Source organism: Patiria miniata, unplaced genomic scaffold, assembly GCF_015706575.1.
Source record: "Patiria miniata isolate m_02_andy unplaced genomic scaffold, ASM1570657v1 HiC_scaffold_28, whole genome shotgun sequence".
Lineage (NCBI taxonomy): Eukaryota > Metazoa > Echinodermata > Asteroidea > Valvatida > Asterinidae > Patiria > Patiria miniata.
In genome coordinates this window covers 7,977,779-8,001,018 of record NW_024037067.1, presented here as the reverse complement: position 1 = coordinate 8,001,018, position 23,240 = coordinate 7,977,779, and the positions used below count along the sequence as shown (strand labels likewise).

At 40.9% G+C, this 23,240-nt stretch overlaps 3 protein-coding genes across 4 annotated transcripts in view; 2 read left to right on the top strand and 1 right to left on the bottom strand.

Moving 5' to 3' along the window:
- LOC119735095 (craniofacial development protein 2-like) lies at nucleotides 1–1,236 on the top strand. The gene is made up of 2 exons (XM_038208797.1): nucleotides 1–344; nucleotides 1,128–1,236. The coding sequence occupies exons 1-2, from the start codon at nucleotides 1–3 to the stop codon at nucleotides 1,234–1,236; spliced, it is 453 nt and encodes a 150-aa protein (XP_038064725.1).
- A 2,371-nt stretch (nucleotides 1,237–3,607) lies between these two features.
- LOC119734835 (sarcoplasmic reticulum histidine-rich calcium-binding protein-like) lies at nucleotides 3,608–12,438 on the bottom strand. Of its 2 annotated transcripts, none has more exons than XM_038208413.1 (4): nucleotides 12,297–12,438; nucleotides 8,259–8,787; nucleotides 6,469–7,720; nucleotides 3,608–6,082 (listed from the first exon to the last, which is right to left on the bottom strand). In XM_038208413.1, the coding sequence occupies exons 2-4, from the start codon at nucleotides 8,761–8,763 to the stop codon at nucleotides 5,998–6,000; spliced, it is 1,842 nt and encodes a 613-aa protein (XP_038064341.1). In that variant the 5' UTR covers nucleotides 8,764–8,787; nucleotides 12,297–12,438; the 3' UTR covers nucleotides 3,608–5,997. The 2 variants fall into 2 exon arrangements, with proteins under 2 accessions (XP_038064341.1, XP_038064342.1); XM_038208414.1 differs by lacking the exon at nucleotides 12,297–12,438 and adding an exon at nucleotides 9,329–9,965.
- A 6,948-nt stretch (nucleotides 12,439–19,386) lies between these two features.
- LOC119734763 (ATPase family AAA domain-containing protein 5-like) overlaps nucleotides 19,387–23,240 on the top strand; it is a 31,125-nt gene continuing 27,271 nt past the window's right edge. The window contains 1 exon segment of the mRNA XM_038208314.1: nucleotides 19,387–19,547. The gene's annotated coding sequence lies outside the window, so the exon portion shown is untranslated.

Below are 23,240 nucleotides of genomic sequence, written 5' to 3'. Positions count from 1 at the left end.
ATGATTGAGGATTACTACCTTGTCATCGCATCGGCTTGGAGAAACGAAGCTCATGCGGCAACTGGTGGGGTCGGGCTCATGCTGAGCAGAGAGGCACAGAGGTCGTTAATCAGTGTTAACCGGTCTTCTGATGGAGTTATCACTGCCTCTTTCCAAAGCAATCCAGTCCTCACCACCATAGTGGCCAACGCGCAACCTCTCCTAGCACGTGATGAGGAGAAGAGAAAGTTCTATGATGGTCTAAGACGAGCGGTAGAGGCTGTTCCCCGGCATCACATCCTTGCCATCATTGGGGACTTCGATGCCCGCCTGGGCAGGGAGACGTTCCTTTCACCTTTCATCAGGTAACAAATGACAATGGGGTGCATCTGCTGGATCTAATTGAGGAATACTCCCTTCTAGTCAACAACACGCTGTTTGAGAAGCGAAAAGGAAGGCCGTGGACGTGGCTGTCACCAGCAGGGTTGAAAGCCCAGATCGACTTCATCCGGACCTGGTGGAAGTGGCATAACAGCCTTATTAACTCTTGCACCCACAGTACCTTCTCTACACTGGGATCAGATCATAGAGTGGTGGTGACGAAGGAAGCCTCCGAGCACCGAGTTTTGCACATAGTTCTGCAATTAGGATTCTGGTATGCTTGGTTTAATGTGTTGATATTATTTACCAGCCATTCGTCGAGATCTTTCTGGCATGCATGTTTGACCTCATTCCTCAGAGCTGTGAATTCTGGAGTGCGTATACAGCCTTCCTCTTTAGCAGAATTAGATGAAGAGTTAATTCAGACAGGTACGGCTGTTTCTTCTGGGATGTTTGTGTACCACACGTCTCGAGAGATGCTTTATGGCACATGCCACAGCTTCAAGAGAGTCACCTTGAGTAACACGGGATCGAACCAGCTGCCGAAAGACTTCAGACTATTGTTCCGACTTCAGGGCTTCAACGTTTAGACGTTGGGGTCGTAGTTCACGTACAGTAGCACAACGACGGAATTTCCACTTCAGGGTGCAGATTACTAACCGATGGTCAGTATCAAAGCAAGTGCTGTAGGAACGGCAGTCAGTCAGCTGGTCCCTTGCTTGTGTGTTAATTAAGATGTGATCAATGGTGTTTCTTGCGTTTCTCAGTGCCCTGCTGATCCAAGTAACCTTGGGAGAAGATCGTTTGAGAAACCAGGAGTGTACGGCAGTGGACTGTTATCCATGCAGAAATAAATCCAGCCCAGCATACTTATAAAAAAAACAAATCTGTACATGTAAACTGTATCATTTCATAACTGATAGGAATATCACCATGTTGTAAATTGTACAAAGCATTCACTGAATAAGTGTAGTAGTGACACCTCATATAAGCAAATCGCCATTGTGAATTTGTGTGGTCTTCAGAACAACCGATAAAAACTCAGTTAGACCCCTCTCATACCAATACGTGAAGCCATTTCGTGGCCACTTCGAGGTGTCCGTGGGCGCAAAAGTTTAAAAATCGAAGTAACCACGAAATGGAATCGGATCTCACGGGTTGCCACGAACTAACCACGAATTAAGGGCGTGTCGATACTTCCGTGGGCTGATTCTCACGGATGCTCCACGGATCACCCAAAACGTTTTTGGATATGTTGTAAAACTGAAACGTGTGCACTTCGGAAATTTATTGCCGAATTGAAAACGTGTTCAATACGGCTTATTCGAAGTACTCTCGTAGTGTTCTCAAGGTTGGGCTGATGGTTACATCGGATTTTACGGGATGGCTCCGGATTGATTGTTGGCCTGTTTTACGGCCGTTTTCATTACGCGGTACTCGATGGTACTACGGGATTATCTCGTGGCAACTACATCAACATGTCCTTTCCACCTCGGGAAAAAGCTACCATGGACTGTCCAACTTCGACCTCAGTACGTCTATTACGTTTTTATCTCGTGTCGCCTTCTGAACAACTACGATTTCATTGCGTGCTCACCGTTTTTCATCACGTGGGAAACGTTGTCACATCGACCTGTACGTTTTTATTACGTTTTAATGTCGTGGTCATAACGTTGTCCCCCCTCGTCGCCGTTTCAATTATGTGCTGTTCTCGTTGTTATCTCGGTTTTGGGGCTCTCGGGTCCATCCGTGGTGTCCGTTTTCGCTATAAAAAGCCCGATCTTCGCCAATATCTCTCATTTTGCATCTTGCTGCTGAGGAAAGAACATTATCTTCGGAGCTCACTAAGTGTCCACAAGTTGGCCACGAAGTGATCACGAACTACAAGTAGTACTCTCGAGCTTGCGCCGTAGTCACCACTGACACCACGTAGTAGTCTCGAGCTGGCGCCAAAGTCAAGACGGGATACAATCGGGATGGCCACGAGATGTCGCCGGCGTGCAGTCCGTGAACTTGTCTTTGGTCTCAACGTTTCGACTAACCTGCTCTAGTCATCGTCAGGAGACTGAAGAGAGTTGGAGATGCTACTCCGGCTGTGTTAGGATTGGGAGTATTGCTTGCATTGGTGGATTCTGATTGGCCCTACACCCACTCATGGGAAACACACCTCACCATGTACCCAATTTAGCAGGGTTCATCAACACCATAAGGGAATTATTAATTACGGCTGCAGAGGGGTCCCATGCTTTGCAGAAGATTATGCGTCGTATCGTTTTTACAGGGTGCTGCAAAAAGCAGGAAACCCACTGCATGGTATCTGGTATGAACCAGAAGAAAGTATGTCTTTTACCTTGTTGCTGTAGTCCTCCCTGTCCATGACGACGATGGCGTTGCCCTTGTCCGCTGAGAGGATGTGGATGGAGTTGTCTCAGCGAAGGTCACTGACAATCAAACAATCAGAATCCACCAATGCAAGTAATACTCCCAAACAGCCTACTTAAGGAGTAGCATCTCCAACTCTCTTCAGTCTCCTGACGATGACTAGAGCAGGCTACGTTGCAACCAACAAGGGCGGATCCAGGGGTGGGGGCCAAAGCTCTAGGGGGCCATGCCCCCCCCCCCCAAAAAAAAACACGAAACCAATTTTTTTTTTTTATGTGACGTCGCAATAAAGGCAGGCAATTAGTACACCACTATCTTTTCCTCAAAAAACATTTGTTAAAGTGGTCAAAAATTGCCTCAGATCGCACCACAGAGGATCTAGAATCCAAAAAAATTTCGGGGCCCTTTAATAAGCCGGCCCCGAACCCCACACCGTAATTTTTGGACCCACCTTTTGGGGGGACCAAATTTTTTTTTTTGCCCCCCCCCCCCAAAAAAATGGGTTCTGGATCCGCCCTTGGAAACCAAAGACAAGTTCTTTTAGTACTTAAAGCAGGACTGTTCTTATCAGAACAAAAAACTACTAAGCGAAGTTGATAATAAGCAGGACAAGTTCTTTTTCCGAACTAAATATCTTCTAAGCAGTGCATGTAGTTACATTTGTATTACCACATGGTGTTACAACAAACCGAAACGATACTCATACTCTTATTGCTGAAACAGTGCAATTCTCAGAATCGTATCCATCAAATGTACTGTAATAAACAATTTATTCATAATTATGACATTTTGAAAAAAATGTAAAGAAATGTTTATTTTTATCAGCACATCTAAGAAATTTAAATAAAAAACAGTTCACCAAAGCTTTGCTCTTTATGTTTGTTTTTATTCAAACTGAAAACGTGCTTGGAAAAATCACTGGGCAATGTACAATTGTGTGTATTAACTGTTTCAACAGTATTGTAACTATATTTTTTTAACTGAATGAAAAAGCTCAAGATTTGTTAAATGCACAAGAGTTTCACAAGGCTTAAAATGTAACGAGAAAAACGTTTAGAAGATCATGGTCATAATAATCAAAGGTTACATTAGCAAGCTCGGTATGAAGTTGAAAGGCATGCAGCCAAAGCGATGAAGTTTCAAATTATAGAAAAATCAACCTTTAAATAAATTTCTTCCCAAGTTCAAACATTATTTCACAAATTGTGAAAATTATTAATCTTAAACTTTGGCAATTATGATCATTGCTGGAAAGATATCAGAAACATGCATGATTTGAACAGAAGTATCACATTTTCAATATTCATATAGCTTTGCAAGAAGGTTGTATGTGTACATATACAGTGTTCATGAAAGTCTCACTCCTCCCAATGAAACTCATGGCTTAGTGACATAACTTGGGTCCAATTTATAGGAGGCCACTTCCTTTTAGGGGGATCTCATTTATCCTTACCCTCAAATACTGAGCGTGCAGCAGAGGGGAGGGTGGCACATACTAGGCCCTACGTGTATCCCCATATAACACGCCCCACCCTTGTGCCGCCCGCTCGGTACTTTGAGGTCGAAGATGTCAAAGGTCACTTTTTGAGTGGAAGCAAAAGAAGAAACCACAGTGGTGACCAAACTCCTTTTATACATATTCCGAAGTTTTAGTAATAACTTTGTACAAACACAATATAATTATGAAGTTCCCTGCACAAGCTACAAACTAAAGAGGGAGCTCCGTAGCTTGGGTTTGAATAAAGATAATTTGGGGACTCAAAGTGTACCCGGGAAGAAAGGGTTCGGACAAACGATGACAGAGAAATAAGATATGTAGGTCAAGTCCCAGTTTTCTTGTAGATTTGGAATGAGAACGAATCTGGATATGATGGCACCTGATTCTCTGAATCATTTTGTGTTTTGCCCCTGTTTACAGGAAAAGCCCAATGCTGACAATGCTTTGCACTTTCTTCAATTAGGGCTTACAACACAATCACTTCTAATGTGAAGGACCCTGTTAAACGGGATGTTTTTCTGTGGCTATGGATGGACTTTCACACTAGTAGCATGTCATTTGTCAGACACAATCTGAGAGTGAATTTCCTTTGGGTCAACTCCAAAGAGCGCACTCCTATTGTGTCGGACATGCATGTAGTTAAACAACCAAAACAGGCTAATGGCATTAATACGGCCAAGCAAAAAACCCCAAAGGCTAATGATATTTAGCACAACCAAAAACAGCATGATCCAGACACAGCCAAAACAAGCTTTATTATCTTCAAGCAAACTTGATTCCTCGATCCTGATGGATATTCCATGGCAACAACAGTGTAATATTATACCATATTGCACGGTCCATATGGCACCCTATTCCAAGACGCTTTTCCAAGATGCGAGCGTCATTCCAGCTGCATGTGCTAAACCACTGAAAGGTTCATCTAAAGCCTAGTTCCAACTTCAAGTTCCCTTGAAGAGAAATTCATTATCATGCTTGCGCTCGAGGAACATGGAAAATGTAACTGCGTCTGTGTCCCACATACCACGAGGCGGACACAGACGCACAACATTATTGTGTTCCAATCACTGCACCCTTCTGTGTACACTGTGTTGCATAAATAACCTCATATGCAGTACGCTGCATATATATGTACATGTACATGTAAATGACCTCTGCGTTGCACATGCACCCTGCAACGGAGAACTGCAACCGCTCTGTCTCATGTCCAACAGGAAAGCTCAAAGTTATCAAAGGCTACACCACAGTGATTTTATTTATTTCTTGCATAGTAAGTTGCAACCCATTATGTTTTTATTTATTGGCGCGATGCAACAAAACAATAAACCTATCGCGGCAGAATCGTGTCAATGCAGGGTGAGAAATATTGTCAAATTCCATTACAATTACATTACAATTACATTACAAATGGATGAGGAACGTGAAAATCTGACACAAACAAACCGTAGTGTACAGTACATAATTTCATACGGTTGTCTAAGGGGCATGGCTAACCCGCAAACGGCGATACCTCAATTGTTGACTGCTGTGATGCGGAATATGACACCGAGGCTTCACCTCAGGTGCTCTGGGCCCCTTGGGTGTTAAAAGGGCCACATCCCACATCACAGCAATCGTCAACTGTCTGATATCTGCATACTTACTCCTGCCTGGAGCACACAGTTTTTAATCTTGGCTTTTTAAAACGCTTTTGTCTTTCTCCAAAAAGGAGAAAATGTTCTCAGTTACAGAACATGCAACAAAAGGCATCACCCACATCATTTTCGTTTGGCCTTCTTCTTGCAACGTCTCCCTCCTGCATCTTCATCCTCCGAATCACTGTTTCTATGGCGACGGTGACCCCTGTGAATCAATAGGCAATATTCTGATTACATCAGGTAATGTAATTTGCTACAAAATGTGCAAAGGATGACATACATTTTTTTTCTTAATGCCAAAATTTGTACACTACTGCGTACCTTCCAACATGTCTAAGTCTGTAAATTTAAAGTGAACAAAAAACATTTAAGCAAACTTGAATCCTGGGTGTCGATTGTTTGTTCAATTGGCAACAGCCATGTAACATACTCTAGGGACTCTGTGCATGAACATCAGATTCCGACAAATTTTTTGGCATGGCATACGGAACATCAAACCCTTCAAGAAAAGTCCTATTTTTATGTATGTGTTGTGTTTTTTTTTGGGGGGGGGAAGGGAGGGACTTTGATCAAACAACAATATAACCATACCTGGTTGTTAGGCCAGTATTCTGAGATTCATGCCTCTGTGTATCTCTGTCACCTGCTGTTTCTTCTTGGTTTCCAGACTGTCTGGATGTACTGGGTCTGTCTGTAGACTGACTCTCTGAATCTCCTGCTTGCATTCTTCTCCTGGTTGAAGTTCTGGTGTTCCTCCCATCGCCAGTGGGCTCTTCAACTTGTTGCTCATTGCCTGACAGATCACGGCCGTCATCATCATCTTCAACATCTGTGGCAGATGTCTCTGAAGAGATGCCCGATGAGGAAGTGTCAGCCTCAGGCTGCCAATCGTCATCCTCGGTGTCGGTATTGCCAACTTGGATCCCATACAGGGAACCAGCAGCATCCGTGGGGTTGACTTGTGAGGGTCCTGCTGAAGATGTTTCAGGGGCATCATTGCTAGATGTTTGTCCGGCATTGGTGACTAAGGGCACTTGGTGTCTCTTACCACGCAAATGATAATGTCTAGATTCTGATGCCTCTGGTTCGGATTCCTCATTGTCAATTGGGGGCTGTGGTGTGGATGATCCTGAGGTATCAGAGTCATTTCTTCCTTGTTGTTGGTTTGTCGCATGGCTGGATCCAGAAGTGGCTTGTGCTGACTGGCCATTATTTGAAGTGGACAGGCCGACTCTACTACTTGAAGGAACAGAGATTGCAACTGGCAAGTCTTCCTCCTCCGTGGGGCTAAACTCCGCATTAGGACTGTCTCTATCATCCGATTCTGGAGAATAGCCGTCATGCCAAGATGATTCATCATCTTCATCAGGCGACTGATCCCTCGACTGCTCATCACTAGTATACTCCCACTCATCCCTGAACCAGTCATCATGAGGGCTGTCATACAGAGGGCTGCCCCTATGGCCACGGTCTGATGAACTACCACTACTATTGGGGCTTTCACTGTCATAACTAGGGCTGTGGCTTCGACTGTGGCTGCGACTACGGCTGTGACTACGGCTACTCCTGTAACTGTGATGGCTACTCATGTAACTGTGATTACTGCTGTAACTGCTGCTCCGGCTCCTGCTGTGGCTTCTGCTATGACTACGGCTTCTGCTTGGTCTTATGTAGCCGTCTCTGTGCAACTCCTCTCGCAATCTATTTAGTTGTACATCCGTATTGTAACTTTCATCGAATAGACCTTTCTCTACACTTCTGACACGATTTACCAGTTCCTCCTCAGATTTTAGCATCCTGTTTTCTAGATCCTTCAGGCGTTTGTTGAAGGTTTGTTCCATGACTAGAGGAACAGAGCAAAAACAAAAAATGTTGAACACTATAATTACATTTAAAAACATAAGCAGTTTTCAACTTTTCAACTAACTCTTTCAGTTTTTACCAGGAACATTTGTAATGTTAATGATTTCCCCCCAGGGAAATAAGAATTCAGTTGGAAAATTTGACATACATTGTAAAGCATAAACAATGATCAGTAGTGTGCAAATCCAAAAAGCAACTAGACCACTGGTAGTTTCTGAGAGCCACTCAACCAAGTCCAGTGATTCAAGCCATAATCTGATCACACCCTAAAATGGGCAAAGGATGCTCTTTGATATCATTTTTCTAATATCAGCATTTTTCATTTTGCTATGTCATATTTTCTAAATGACATTGGCCACTATGATCAACTTACCGAGTATTACAGACTCACTGACAGAGCTTTCTGATATACATGTACATGTACACCGCTGTTTTTTTTTAAATGACTCAATGTCTTGGAGACAATTGAACCTGGGATTGTGTCACACTTTCATTGATACAAGTTTATAACTGCTTACCTTTCATAGAGTTTTTTAAACTCTTGATGCAACTGTGCAAATGTATTTTAGCAACGGTTACTGGTAATCCGCATCCCTTGTTACACTTCACCAGTCGGTACAAGCATTCTCTCTCATGCTTCAGCATGTCTTTGCGTAGGACGTTCCTGACGCAGCCGTTGTTGAGACAGCCCACCAGGGCAAACTCACACTCCTTGACGTGGCGCTCAAACATCTCCAGCTTGATGCCTTTATTGCAACCCAGGGACACGTTCTGGCACTTGATGAGCAGGCGGTTGATCATGTTGCGGACGATGGGCAGGACTGGCTTCAGCCTGGATTCACTGACATGCTTGCGACAGCTAGGACAGCTGCGATGCACGTTGAGCCAGGTGGTGATGCAGTCTCGGCAGAAGACATGCTGGCATGGGCTCTCCAAGGGGTTGCAGAGTACATTGCGGCAGATGCAGCAGATGAGGTCTGGGTCGGGCGGGGTCACAAAGTCATCCACTTCAAACTTAGACATGTGTAACAAGTGCCAAAACCAATGCTAGGAATGAAAACAAGTGCACAAACATGACAAAGCAGGTGTCACTTCACCGTTACAAAACGTGCCATGTGAAAAATCAACACATCCTGAACTGAAGTCAATTGATAATTTCAACAGCCTGATGTTTCTCAATGTTAAAGCATCCCTGAGCACATTTCAGGCGCAGAACTGTGAAAACCCTGCTTCAAAACGATGAACAATTTGTCAGTTGTTTCTTTACGAAGGGATGAGCTTTAATATCCAATATGAAACTTGAGCCATGAATCAAAAAGAAACGACGAAAACTACTAAAAGTATGATTGGATTTAACAAATTAAAGTGGGGACGGGGCGAAGTGGCCGTGGGGCAATGTGGAGATCAGGAGATCAATGACCGTGAGCTTGTCATGCTTGTTGTACCATGGAGGAATTCTTATAATTCCTCCATGGTTGTACAGTCGTTTGACCGGTTCCGCAATCGCAAATCGTCTGAAGCGTCTTGTGGTGAAAAAACGCGCTTTCACAGGAAGCTACCTATCTATAAATATGCGCAAATTACTCACCTACTTCATGATATGAATAGTTTTCTGTGATCGTTTGAAAGAGAAATTTGCCAGGACGTTTTGTAGAGGTCGGTGCTTTGACCGGTTCCGCAAATGTTTTCCGGTTTCGCAAACGGCGCCCTCTGCGATACTGGACTGAAAATATTCCTTGTTCACTGGCCAAATCTAGATCGTTTTTGCCCCCAAACCAGCCAAGAAAAGATGTGGATTATATTTCCCTGTGCATGAGCCAAGGTCTGCACATTATAATGCGTCCAAATTTACAAAGTGTAACTCCATGAAAATGTTATGGTTCGTTGGATTTTTTTTACGTTATAATTATTTGACTTGCTTCAATCCAATTAAATGACTTTCTTGCTTTTTGTGCATTCTGTCTATCATCTTGCAATCACTAATATTTTGCTTTTTTGTTGTCTTATTTTTATTTAGACACACTCTGACGTTGAATAGAACCAGACACAAACCTTGTACCGAATTGCTCCAGTTGGTTGTTTTTTTCTCACATAAGCACAGACCAGATAATTTATGAATTTGAATTAATATTTTCTCCAGGATCATTTTTAATTCCTATGACACTTAAGGAAGTTACTGCATGGCTGGATGAATTGGAACTTAATCATTGTCTGCAGGGGAGCACTGTTTATTAATATTATTTTTGTATTTAATTATTATTATTTATTTACTTTTGTTTATTCCCTCCTCCTTTTTTTCATGTTACTTTTTTTTTTGTGGGGGGGGGGGAGTGTTTCAATTTGTTCAGGGTAACAACACAATATGCTTAATTTTGTGTGCACCAACATCCAGTAGGGGGAACCTGGGGGCCGGGAGGGAAGGGGGAACAGGCCTCAGCAGGCCAGATACATACAGGCCACATACATGCACATATTGTTTTACATTCAAATTAAATTTCACAAACAAATTAAAACAAATTGTTAAAAATGTCATAAATCCTATGGCTGTTTCATAGCAATGGCAATTTCTAATTGTAATGTTCAGTTACTCCTCATACGTTGTTGCACATATTAACTATGTACATGTATCATGCTTGGGCAACTGTATTAGCAAACCTCATCTACTGTTCGATGATGCTCTTAAAAGAAAATGTCAACACATTCATCACGTATATCCCGATAACCCTTTCAATATATTGACATGTGATACCTGCATGTGTAAATGTAATACAAAACTAAAGCACTCAAGAAGCTACCCCTTTTAAATCCAAAAATATACGTGTCATATAAATAAATGGTGATGAATCACAGAAATAGACATGTCCTGTGAGTTTTTCATGCAAAGTAGCATAGTTTTTCAAACACCTCACTTCTCTTTCACATGTACTGGTAAATAAAAATGTATGTAACGCCTTTAAATTTATTGCCTTTATGACACCTGCATGTCTGTTTAATTGTTATACACAAATAATTTAAGCACTCCAGAAGCTAGCACTATACAAAAAAACTTGTCACATAAAATTCAAAGAAATGGTGATAAAGACACACAGCTACATGTACTTTCACTATAATATTCAACTTCTTCTTGACCTTCACAGGTAAAACTGAAAAAGATGTGCTGATGGCCTCTTATGGCCTATCAGGAGGCTGGCGTAATCTTCTTCTTTGTCTTTGGCATTGTCTGTATGAAAAAGAAATTTTATATAAAACGTTTAGTTTATGACCGATTGAGACAAAAATGAGAAATGGTTTATAGTATTTGACAAATTTTGTGCTCCAAGAAAACAATCAAAATTTGTGTCTCTGTACTGACGAGAGACTGGTCTTCATTATGAAATATGAGTGGACCTATTTTTCTTTATGTTTAAAAGGGTAAAGAGTAAGGTTAGAACCCACCGAAAAAGGATAATTTTAAATTTACTAAATTACTGGAAATGTCCTTTGGGTTAGAAACATATTATTATGCACTATTCTTAATTGGTCCCCACAAACCTCACCTCCTAGCCTGGGCTGACTCATGCACCCTGGATGTGGAGAGTTGTAACTCTAAAATGAATTCAAACCCCTGAGGCACAACTGCTTCAACATCAAGTATGGGGTGAATTTTTTTAGAGCAAAGGAAAAGTGTTTAGTGGGAAGTATTGAGAAAGATTTTTGTATTTTAAATTTTGAAGTCCAAATTTTTTTTATCCAAAACATACAGTGCTGTCCGGAAGCTGGACAGAAACAAAATCATTTTGTTTCAATTTAGTTTTCAATTTTTTGCACTGAACACCCAGAAATGATCATCAAATTCGACATTTTTAAAACAAGGATTAAAAATAAATAGAAATTCTCAATTCTTTGTTAAGTTGTAAAAAAAAGAAAGATTCATGCGAAAATAAATAAAGTGCACCGCGCTAGGGGGCCGTCATCAACAATACTTGTCAATAGCAGCACTGGTTAATACAGTCACACCATGGCCAGTGTATTGTATAGGCAGTATGAATGCGTTTGCGGAACCGGCCAAACGACCAGCAGTTACTCTGGTGGGTATAGAAAAAAAAATTCAAAGACTTCAAATCTTATATTTGTATGGTGGAATAATGAATAATTTCCGAACAAGTTGCATCAATCGCCATGATTTAATTCCCCTGAACAATCGTGTAGCAGGCCGACAAACATGAAATCACGCTTCCGTGCACGTTCCATTTCGGCAGTTCGTTAACGGCAAGTGACGGTCGTAGGGGATTTATTTTTAAATGTAAGTGAGTATCCTAAAACTAAAACCATTTTTGAAAAGTAGATTGAATAACCTTTCCATCAGTACCAAAGTTTAAGTCCTTGGCGTTTTCGTCTTCCTGAAAACGAGAGCTAGTTTTCCGAAATTGCGGAACTGGTCAAATTGCGGAACCGGTCAATTGACTGTACTTTCCGTTCAATTTGGATGAAAACCGACAGCGCATCCACGCAGCCATGGATGCGCGGATATGGAATGGAGTGGCCCTGTATTCTACAGTTGTACCCATTTACCTTACCTGGAAAATGATCAAGTGAAACAGTTATGTAGCTGTTTAGTTATAGCATGTTTAGTCATGTTTGTTAGTAAACAGGTCGGGCGTTCGTCTTCGGATCCGCGTGTCAGGTTACTATCACCAGGCTCAAGGTAGCCGAGGGTCTGGCCGGATTTCTGGCCGCGAGCGTCTTCAGCCACAGATTCAACGGCGCATTCACCAAAAGGCAAAAAAATCTATAATACATGCGGCAAAAGGTGATCTATTTTCAAGAAAGATATAACTTCATTTATTCAACGAATTTTCCATAATAAACGACAAACAGCAATATTTTTTTGTCACGCCATGTAAAAAAATCGACATAAGCAACCGTTTCATCCACTATTTTTCAAATTTTGATGCCAAAATTACGATTAAATTAGCTGCATAATGGAATCATGACATTTCGCGTTATTTTTCAACGCTCTTGGAGACGTTTGAAAGAAAAGTGCATCATTTGAAACGAAGTGTACCTCTCAAAACTCACAATTTTATTTCATAATCTACGAGATAATGTTACTGGGCACCAGTGTTGTAGGTCTCGAGACCGGTCTCGGTCTCGGTCTCGAGACCACTTTTTGTCGGTCTCGGTCTCGGTCCCGGGAGCTGTGGTCTCGGTCTTGGTCTCGGTCTCGGTCCCCTTTGGTCTCGATATTTTGGCTGGTCTCGAGTCGAGACCAGCCAAAAAGTGAGGGGGGGGGCGGGCGGATTCCGCCCCCGGCCCTTTTAGGGATAAGTAAAGAATCCGTTTAGGGCAAACGTGACTGCAGTGTGATGCTAATGGACATGTCTCTCTTCACTTTCTAGTGAGTGAGGCATAGTCCAATAACCATTGCTCCTCTTCTAATTTCTCGTTTTTATTGTGGGATGATATGTTGAAACAAGCACTTTATAGCCATCCTCATTGATTCCAAATACAACTGAGATTTAAATCTTATGAATCAAGACTGAAACATTATTTTCACCGTCAGATTGTGTATTTTCTGTTCATCTGCCCGCCGTCATCATCGTCATAAGCCTGGCCGACACAATAGAAGGGCGCTGTAACAAACTGAATGTGGTGGGCGAGATGAACTTTTATGATACATGGCTCAGTGCGCACGCCTCTCTAGAGTCTAATTGCCTGCCTCGTCTCCTTCCTAAATGTCAATTGCGTTTGCATGAGTCGAGAAGACTTTTGTTTCATTAATGATGTTTACGGCCACCACAATAAGCGATTAGAATATTGGCAATGTCGTACTTGTCACTAAAATACTCAAGTAAATTGCCCGACGAAGTAGCCGATGCGAGCGATACGCTGGCACGGTACAAAACACAGAGAGGCGTGCGCACTGAGCCTTGCATCCTAAAAGTGCATCTCGCCCACCACATTCAGTTTGTTACAGCGCCCTTCTATTGTGTCGGCCAGGCTTATGACGATGATGACGGCGGGCAGATGAACAGAAGATAGATCAGGCAAATATGGTTCATCGATCTTCTATAGTATATGTAACGTTATTGACATTTAACAAAAATAAAGTGGCATTACGTTTCAGCCTTAGCCAGGCCTTCTTCAGAGGTAAATTACAGAGGAACAAGAAACAAACATGTAGGGGACACACAAACATGCAGGGTTGGAAGGAGACTCACAAAGAGGGAGGGGGGGCAGACCAATCCATATCTGGCTACCATCTCTAAAAAAAAAAAATTGGTCTACATGTACAAATCTATATTCCATGACTGAATTTTTTTTTAAATAAATCAAAATTTTCTTGCTCCAAATTTTTTTCGAATCAGGTTTACAAGGAGGTCCAATGTAAAATTAAAGTTGCACTTAAATATCCGTTAGTGGTCATTGCTGAAACCAAGGGCTGGCTCTGGAGTTTAGGGTCCGAGTTCCTATAACAGATGAAACATCCACCTTTAACTTTTTACTTTTGTCAAGTTTCAACATGTTCAAGTTTTGCAAAAACTAGTACAACTTGTCGTACTCCTAAGTTAGAGTTTCTTCATCAGATTTACATTTTATAGTAGTTAAACAATATTTTTTTAATTGATTGTGACAATAACAAACTCTGTTGCCATGTTGTAATTTATGGCATGAAGCAAACACCAAGAGCACTCGCATGACACAATTAAACAGGTACAAGTGATTCCTAACTTTCAATCACTTCCTTCACATCCCCATGAACATCAACATCTCAAGGACAGACTGTTCAGCTGTAATTAGTGTCTTGTTGTTTATTTAGATTATTGTTATTTATAATCCGCGGTCTCGGTCTCGGTCTCAGTCTCGGACCATTTCGGTCTCGGTCTCGGTCCGCCTTGAAGGGGCTGGTCTCGGTCTCGGTCTCGGTCTCGCAGCTTCAGGTCTCGGTCTTGGTCTCGGTCTCGGACTATCCGGTCTCGACTACAACACTGCTGGGCACACTTAATTTTGGTAAAGGCTTTCAGCCGAACACTAATTAGTGTCTAATTAGCCCGTTAAAAAGATCCCATTTTGCCTGCACTACATGTATTAGAATTATTCAATTCGGTTGCGAATATCATTGCCCCTTAAAGCAAAGTGTCCCTGACGTGTTTTCAAAAACTCGCAATTTTATTTCTTAACCTACGAGATCATTATACTGCCGGGCACACTTTATTTTTGTATAAACTTCAGCCGAATATTAATCATAGTGCCTAATTAGCCCGTTAAAGTGACCCTATTTTACTGCACATTAGAATGCGTTCTTTTCAACTGCGCATATCACTGCCCCTTTAAAACAAAGTGTACCACACATCATTTTCTTCCTCCATGCTCACATGTTGTCAAAGTCTCACAATTTTGTTTCATAATCTACGAGATAATCATACAGGGTACATTTCATTTTGGTATTGGCTCCAGCCGAACACTAATTAGTGTCTAATTAGCCCGTTAAAGTGACCCCGTTTTACTGCACTATATTTATAGAATGCGTTCATTTCATCTGCGTATAATATCACTAGGCCTTCCTCTTTAAAACAAAGTGAACCGCACATGCTGTCAAAAACTAGCAGTTTTATTTCATAACTACGAGATCATGTTTCTGGGCACACTTAATTTTGGTATTTGCTCCAGCCGAACACTAATTGGTGCCTAAAATTGGCCCGTTTAACGGTTAATGTGACCCCATTTTCACTGCGACCCCATTTAGCTTTAAAGAGGTAATCATTATTATATACGAAGCCAAACAGTGCAGGGAAAATGGGGTATATTTAACGGGCTAATCAGGCACTATTAACATGGGCGTCGCCAGGATTTTTTCTAGAGGGGGGCAAAATTTTTTTTTGCCAAAAAGTGCTTGTATTTCTCAACACATTCTCGATTTATCAGTTTTAGAGGGGGGCAGGGACATTTTGCCCCCCCACCCCAACTCATTAAATTTACACCACTTTGTCTTCGCGCCTCTTTTCTTTTTTTTTCTTTCTTTTTTTTCTTCCTTTTTTTTTTTTTTTTTTTTCTGCTTTTCCAGGGGGGGGGGGGGGGGCAAGTGCCCCCCTTGCCCCCCCCCCCCCCCCTCGCGACGCCCATGGGCACTAATTAGTGTTCGGCTGAAGCTTATACCAGATTATGAAATACAATTGTGACTTTTTGACAACATGTAAGGTACACTTTGTTTCAAAGGAGCAGTGATATGCGCAGTTGAAAAGAACGCATTCTATTTATACATTAAAATATGGTCACTTTAACGGGCTAATTAGGCAAAACAGTTTTCGGCTGAAGCCAATACTGAAATGAAATGTGCCCAGTAACATGATCTTGAAGATTATGAAATAAAATTGCAAGTTTTTGTGAACATTTGCGTATAGGCCTACGCAGTTGAATAGAATGTATAGAAGTTCAGTGTAAATGGGGTCTCTTTATTGGGCTAATTAGGCACTAATTATTGTTCAGCTGGAGCCAATACCACAATATCAGTGTGCCCAGTAACATGATCTCGAAGATTATGAAATAAAATTGTGAGTTTTTAATATTACGTGTGGTACACCTTGTTTAGGGGCAGTGATATGCGCAATTGAAAAGAACGCATTCTAATTGTGCAGTAAAATAGGGTCACTTTACCGGGCTAATTAGACACAAATTAGTGTTCGGCTGAAGCCAATACCAAAATTAGGTGTGCCAAGTAACATGATCTCAAAGATTATGAAATAAAATTGTGAGATTTTGCCAACATGTGAGGTACACCTTGTCTTAAAGAACACACAGTTCAAGTGGACAAAAATAAAGCACTCTGTAGAGACGATTACTCAAGCAAAACACATTGCACTCAACTGAAATTTCGTCCAATAATTGATCTGGATATAGGACTCAAGGACTTTGAAAATCGACGGGAACACTTGAAGGATAAATTTAATATGATTTAAAGAAAATACAGTTTATTAATTGCGAAATATTCAATTCGAATTTGAGTCACTATTAATGGAACAAAATAAATGCCTCTTTGACTTTGTGGAGACAATAATTCAAGAAAAACACATTGTACTGATTATAAATTGAAGAAAAATTTGTATTGCAACCAAAACAAAAGCTACAGTGTAAGGGCACTCCCGTACATTTTACCAACACCAATTTCTTCCAAAAGAGGGCGCGCTACACAAATACTTGTCACCACCTCAAAGACTTTTGTCAACGTGGATCACGATCTGCCCAAACGAAGTTGGCATTATCTGAACAAAAATATACTTTGTGGAGACGATAACTCAAGAACAACACAGTGCACTGAATTGAAATTCGTTTCAATAATTTTTCTGGATATAGGCCACAAATGTTTTGAAAATCAAGTGAACAAAAAAAAGCACTTCTGTCAACGTGGATTACGATCTGCCTAAACGAAGTCGGCATTAAGTGAACAAAAATAACACACACTTTGTGGAGATGATAACTCAAGAACAACTCAGTGCACTGAATTGAAATTTAGTTCAATAATTGTTCAAGATATAGGACACAAATGTTTTGAAAAACAATGGGAACCCTTGAAGAATATATTTAATATGAATTAAAGAACACATTTTTTATTAAAATTCAATCCGAATTCAAGTGAACAAAAATAAAGCACCTAGACGGTAACTCAAGAAAAACGCATTGCACTGAATTGAAATTTCGTCCAATAATTGTTCAGGATATAGGACTCGGCGGGAACACTTGAAGAATAAATTTAATATGACTTAACGAAAATACAGTTCATTAACCGCGAATAATTCAATTCGAATTTGAGTCACTTTTAATGGAACAAAAATAAAGGACTCTTTGTGGAGACGATAACTCAAGAAAAAACACATTGTACTGATTTGAAATTGCGTCATATAATTGACTGAGATATACGACACAATAGATTTCAAATTCGACAGAAACTGTTCAAGAAAAAAAATAATACAACAAAAACAAAAACTACAGTGTGTAAGGGCACGCCCGTTTTATTGTACCAACATCTCTTTCTTCCAAAAGAGGGCGCGCTACACAAATACTGGTCACCACCGTAAAGACTTCTGTCAACGTGGATCACGATCTGCCCAAACGAAGTTGGCATTAATAAAAATAAAACACACATTGTGGAGACGATTACTCAAGAACAATACAGTGCACTGAATTGAAATTCGTTTCAATATAATTGTTCGGTATAGGACACAAATCGTTTGAAAATCAACGGGAACCCTTGAAGAATAAAATTTATTAAGGGAATAAATGTGTGCTCCGGAGGTTTTTTATCACTCTGTTTAAGACCACTTAGAGTCTGGGTGGTGATAATTACCCGAGCCGGAGGCGAGGGTAATTATCAGCACCCAGTAGTGGTAGTGTTGCGCATGCCTACGTGAGGATTGTGAACGGTTCAACCAATGAAACGATAAGAGGCACTGGATTTTTAGGAGTCCACATTTTATTGTGACACTCAGTGGAAAAGTGTTTAAGACCAGCTAGCCATGTCTTTATCATCCGTTTAAGACCGGCCACGTGACGGGCTTTCGATCAATAGGAATGCGTAAACTGTCTTAGGTATGATATGATTTAAAGAACCTACCGTTCATTAAAACTCAATCCGAATTCAAGTGAACAAAAATAAAGCACTCTGTGGAGACGAGGCTCAAGAAAAACACATGCACTCAATTGAAATTTTGTCCAATAACAATTGTTCCGATAATCAAGTGTTCCGGGAACACTTGATCTATTTGTGCAGTGAAAATGGGGTCACTTTAACGGACTTGTTTTTGACAACATGTGCAGTACATACACTTTGTAAAGGGGAGTGAATTACGCAGTTAAATAGAACGCATTCTATTTGTAATTGCGCAGTAAAACTAGGGTCTCTTTTACTGGCTAATTAGACACTAATTAGTGTTCGGCTGAAGCCAATACCAAAATTAAGTGTGCCCAGTAACACGATCTCGTAGATGATGATATAAAATTGTGAGTTTGTGACAACATGTGCGGTACACTTTGTTTTAACCAGGCAGTAATACACGCAGCCTAATAGAACCAATTATAATAGTGCATGGAAAATGCAGTCAGTTTAACGGGCTAATTAGACACTTATTACTAATCGGCTGGAGCCAATACCAACATTTAGTGTGCCCAGTAACATGATATCGTAGATGATGAAATAAAATTGTGAGTTTTTATTATAACGTGTGGGTACACTTAAATGATGCCTCTACTTTCAAACGTCTCCAAAGCGTTGAAAAATAACGCGAAATGTTATGATCCCAATATGCAGCTAATTTAATAGTAATTATTGAATCAAAAATTTTGAAAATAGTGGTTAAACGGTTGCTATGTCGGGTTTTTAATATGGCCTGAACAAAATATTGTTATTTGTCGTTTATTATGGGAAAATCGTTGAATAAATGGATCACCTTTTGCCGCATGTATTACACTTTTTAAATTTTGGTGAATGCGCGGCTGAATCAGCGGGACGCAGCCAGACATTTGGCCAAATCCGCGGCTACTTTGAGCCAGGTGTTGTCTTGTTTCTCAAAAAGTGCACTCAGTTTATGGGAGATTCTTCTAGGGTATCTGACTATTTAGTACGATAAACAATTATTCATAAGTTCAACTTGTACGATGCAAGATGATTGGTCAAGCGAAAGGTCAAAGTGCACTGCTATTTGGCGCGCCACGGACGTCTTTTCCCGTAAAAAATTCAGCGATGAGTTGCTTCAATTTCGTTATTATTATGGTTTTAAGTTAACTTTTAAACATAAATCCATCTCTAAATCAGCTGGTTTGTTGGCATCATCGCAGTGAGTATGTCTTGGTCATGTGAATGATTTGTTTAAATTGAAGGGAAGAACAGATAAAAACTGCCTTGACTGCCGCGTATGCCGCGCGCTGCTGCTTAATGCACAAAACTCTTATTTTGGTAATCCTTACTTTTAGGACACCTCTATTTTTTCGAAGTGGCTATCGTTACGGCACTCGTTGTTTAGCGCCCTCTACGATATTTTTTTGATACGCACGCAGGTATATAATTATTTGTTTCCACACGTTTTATCGAGCAGTGCGTCAGCTCAGACGATAGAGGGTAGGATTTTGCACCGCGAGGTTGCGGGTTCGAATCTTAGTTTTGCACTCGAATTTTTTTCCTTTTCTAACCTGAGGCTTTGGAGGATTTTTTTTAAAAGGGAAATAAAGTCCGAATTTCATAAAGTTCAAATTCACTTTTTTCCTTCTAATTTTATATTTTCTTGTCATGTTTTTTTATAAAAGTTGCCAGGTTGCAGTCTACCGTAACGATAGAAAATGGGAAATGCGTTACGGCTGCCGTAACAATAGCCACTGCGCTATTTTTTACGAGTTCTGTTCAAAACTGACTTTTGCAGATGTCTGTCCAGTACCAAAGTGACTTTTGCAGGCTAAAGCAGTCTTTAGACATGTTAGAACTTAGAAGTCAAGAAGGTGTCATTGCCAATTGTTCAGATGTGCCAAGAAGTATCAGAATGTCAATTTTGAGTGTCATTTAGTCAACTGTTTTGGTGAGTCTTTCCCTTCCTATATAGGAACGGGGTCCTAAAAGTAAGGATTACCCTTATTTTATATAGGCCTAGCTGGAGTTACCCAGCCCTGAGTTTTATCATTGGGTTGTCTATTAGGGCTGGAGCGCATTTTTCTCGTAACTTGTAGTATTTGCAAAAAATCTGTTAACTGTTAAAAAACTGTTAATCGACCGCCATTCATTGTACACAATTTTTTTTGTGCACAAACCAATCCGGCTCGTTAGTAAAAACGTCATACACGCGCACGCACCACTGATTACTAGCGCCCATTGGCTGCAAACGCTCGAACTGCGTTAACTTCCGGTTCCAAACGGTGCTGAAAGTGCTGGAGGTGACGTCACACTAACGAACCGGATAGCGGTCCTGGCCAATCCAGCAAGGTTGTCAAGTTAGCGGTTATTCCTCCTGTTTTCACTGCAATTGTAGGCTGAATCTTCATCGTGGATCGTTTTTTACTTCAAGGACCTGTGTAATGGTTATTCCAGGCAAGTTTGGGGTGAGTTGCAGTTGCAATTAGTGTGTAACGGGGACAAAATTGAACATTTTCCAAATTTTTTTTGCAAATACTACAAGTTACGAGAAAAATGCCCTCCAGCCCTAATAGACAACCCAATGATAAAACTCAGGGCTGGGTAACTCCAGCTAATATAGGCCTAGCCTAGTATAGTCGGACTCCCTATTATCGCCGCATCCCTATTATCGCGGCATGGGAAATTTCTCTTTTTACAGTGTCAAAACTCTTCAAGTGGCGATTTTTATCCAGTTCACCAGTCATCAAGGATTTTCTACCGAGTTGTATAAAAAGGACGATTAAAAAATGTTGTGCCTTTCGGGACTTTTAACGATTTTAATAAATATTAACGTTTTCCAAAACTTGCAAAATTTTCCCTCACCGTGTCTGCTAAAAGGTACCGTTTATATTTTAACATAAATCTTTAATTGCGCTCTGTCCATGAAAGTTCCATTGTCTGGTTCCTATTCTTCAGCTGCAAATGTAAAATGAAGTCGAACGACGATATTTGCAGCGCGAAATCGTAACAACTTTTACGGGATCAAAATAAGCACCGCGCGTTAGCGAAAATAAAACGGCACACCGTGTAAAGTGAATGGCGCCCTCAATCGCCGATCAGTAGACTTGCCTCAGGGATTTGTGTTCTCCTTTCGGGGGAAGGGCAGGGTCTTAAGAAATCATCCTGCAGACATTTTGTCTTTAATCAACTTGAAAGTTACAGGGAAAATATCAGACTTTATTCAGGGGGTGTTTTGGTCAAACATAAACTATGAACAAAAAAGTTGGGATCATTAGAAAAACCACTTCCCGCATACCGCGATAATAGGGAGTCCACCTCCGTTCGCACACGCCGCGCATGTCGATTTTCACAGGCATCGTACACGGAATAAACCACACCACCCGTCCGATTTTTTTATATTAATTTAAAAAGGTAAGAGTTATACTACACATAAGACAGGACAATTCTGGAAGGTTAGTGGGCAGTCTCTATTCCGAACGAGAAACGTGATAAGTACCACGATAATACGGCGTTCCATCCTACTAGTACCAGTCATGCTAGTAGGCCTAGTGGATATATTGCCGGAGGTAATGCCGGCAAGCTAACCATGCGGGTCCACTGTACTAATTCAAGCCCCATTGAAAACAGTGTAAAATCAACAAAGTTCAGGGCCAAATAACATGAATAACATGCAAGCCAACATCAATGATCAAGTGGGGTTCCTCAAAAATTAATATTCTTTCAATTTTCATCTTTTCATTTCTTTTCAATTTTACTAGGTACATCATGTACATTATTAGCCCGACTGCATCTGGCCGTACAGTAATATCGCAAGCTATGTAGTACGGCCAGACCGCCAATGCGCCCCTCAACCCTGAACTCTGAATATGTAGCGATTTTGCTACCGATTTTAATCGAGATTATCTTTTCATCCTGGAACGAAATTTCCAAAGTTGAGGTTTGTAGTCGTAGAGTAACTCATACCTTTTTGTAAAAACGTTCTTTTATCCAAAACTCTTCATTCATCTGGCCAAAAGACGACTTTCAGTCATCATCTCCCACGAATATCGTCCAGAAAATGTTCCTCCATGCGATTTCAAAATAGTGCCGCGTTGTAATGTATGCATTATGTGGGCACGCTTGAGCAAGATTATGAATATGTATTATTCAGTTCATGACCTCGTGTTTGTATGGCCAGCCGCCCCGCGCGCCTGACAAACGTCATGAACTAAATATTCATAATCTTGCCCAAGCGCGCTTGCATAATGCATACATTACAACGCGGCCGCCATTTTGAAATCGCATGGAGGAACATTTTCGGGAAGATATTCGTGGGAGATGATGACTGAAAGTCGTCTTTCAGCCAGATGGATTAAGATTTTTAGATAAAAGAACGTTTTTTTCGAAAAGGTATAAGTTACTCTACGACTTATTACTAGGAACCTCAACTTTGGAAATTTCGTTCCTGGATGAGAAGATAATCTCGATCAAAATCTGTAGCAAAATCGCTACATCAGAGTTCAGGGCTTAGGGGAGCATTGGCGGTCTGGCCGTACTACAGAGCTTGCGATAGTACTGTACGGCCAGATGCAGTCAGGCTAGTACATTATTAGCTAGTCCCATAAATGTGATGGTAATACTGGACTACCTCCGTATTAAACGTCACAAATCCACTTGTGTTATTTGGACGGAGAGTCCGTTGCTAAGGGAGCCGAAAAACCATTCGAAATCGCTATTATTTTGTCACTTAAATACTCACACAATGCCTCCTACAACTGCTAAATATCAACAAAACGTTAAATTCGGCACCTTCAGAGGTCTAGTTATCTTGTAATTTCGAGTTGAATTCGGACGACTTTTACAGCCATTGTTCACGAAAGCGTCGTGTTGCATGACGTCATGGGTTGTGATAAATCGCGCCCTCACTAGC

Bases quoted from the DNA above. Each gene is read 5' to 3' on its own strand.
- LOC119735095 (XM_038208797.1), top strand. From the start codon at position 1: ATGATTGAGGATTACTACCTTGTCATCGCATCGGCTTGGAGAAACGAA. The intron at 345-1,127 runs GTAACAAATGAC...TGCGTTTCTCAG, and splicing joins TTCCTTTCACCTTTCATCAG to TGCCCTGCTGATCCAAGTAA.
- LOC119734835 (XM_038208413.1), bottom strand. From the start codon at position 8,763: ATGTCTAAGTTTGAAGTGGATGACTTTGTGACCCCGCCCGACCCAGAC. The intron at 7,721-8,258 runs GTAAGCAGTTAT...CTGTTCCTCTAG, and splicing joins TTTAAAAAACTCTATGAAAG to TCATGGAACAAACCTTCAAC. The intron at 6,083-6,468 runs GTATGGTTATAT...ATTGATTCACAG, and splicing joins AATACTGGCCTAACAACCAG to GGGTCACCGTCGCCATAGAA.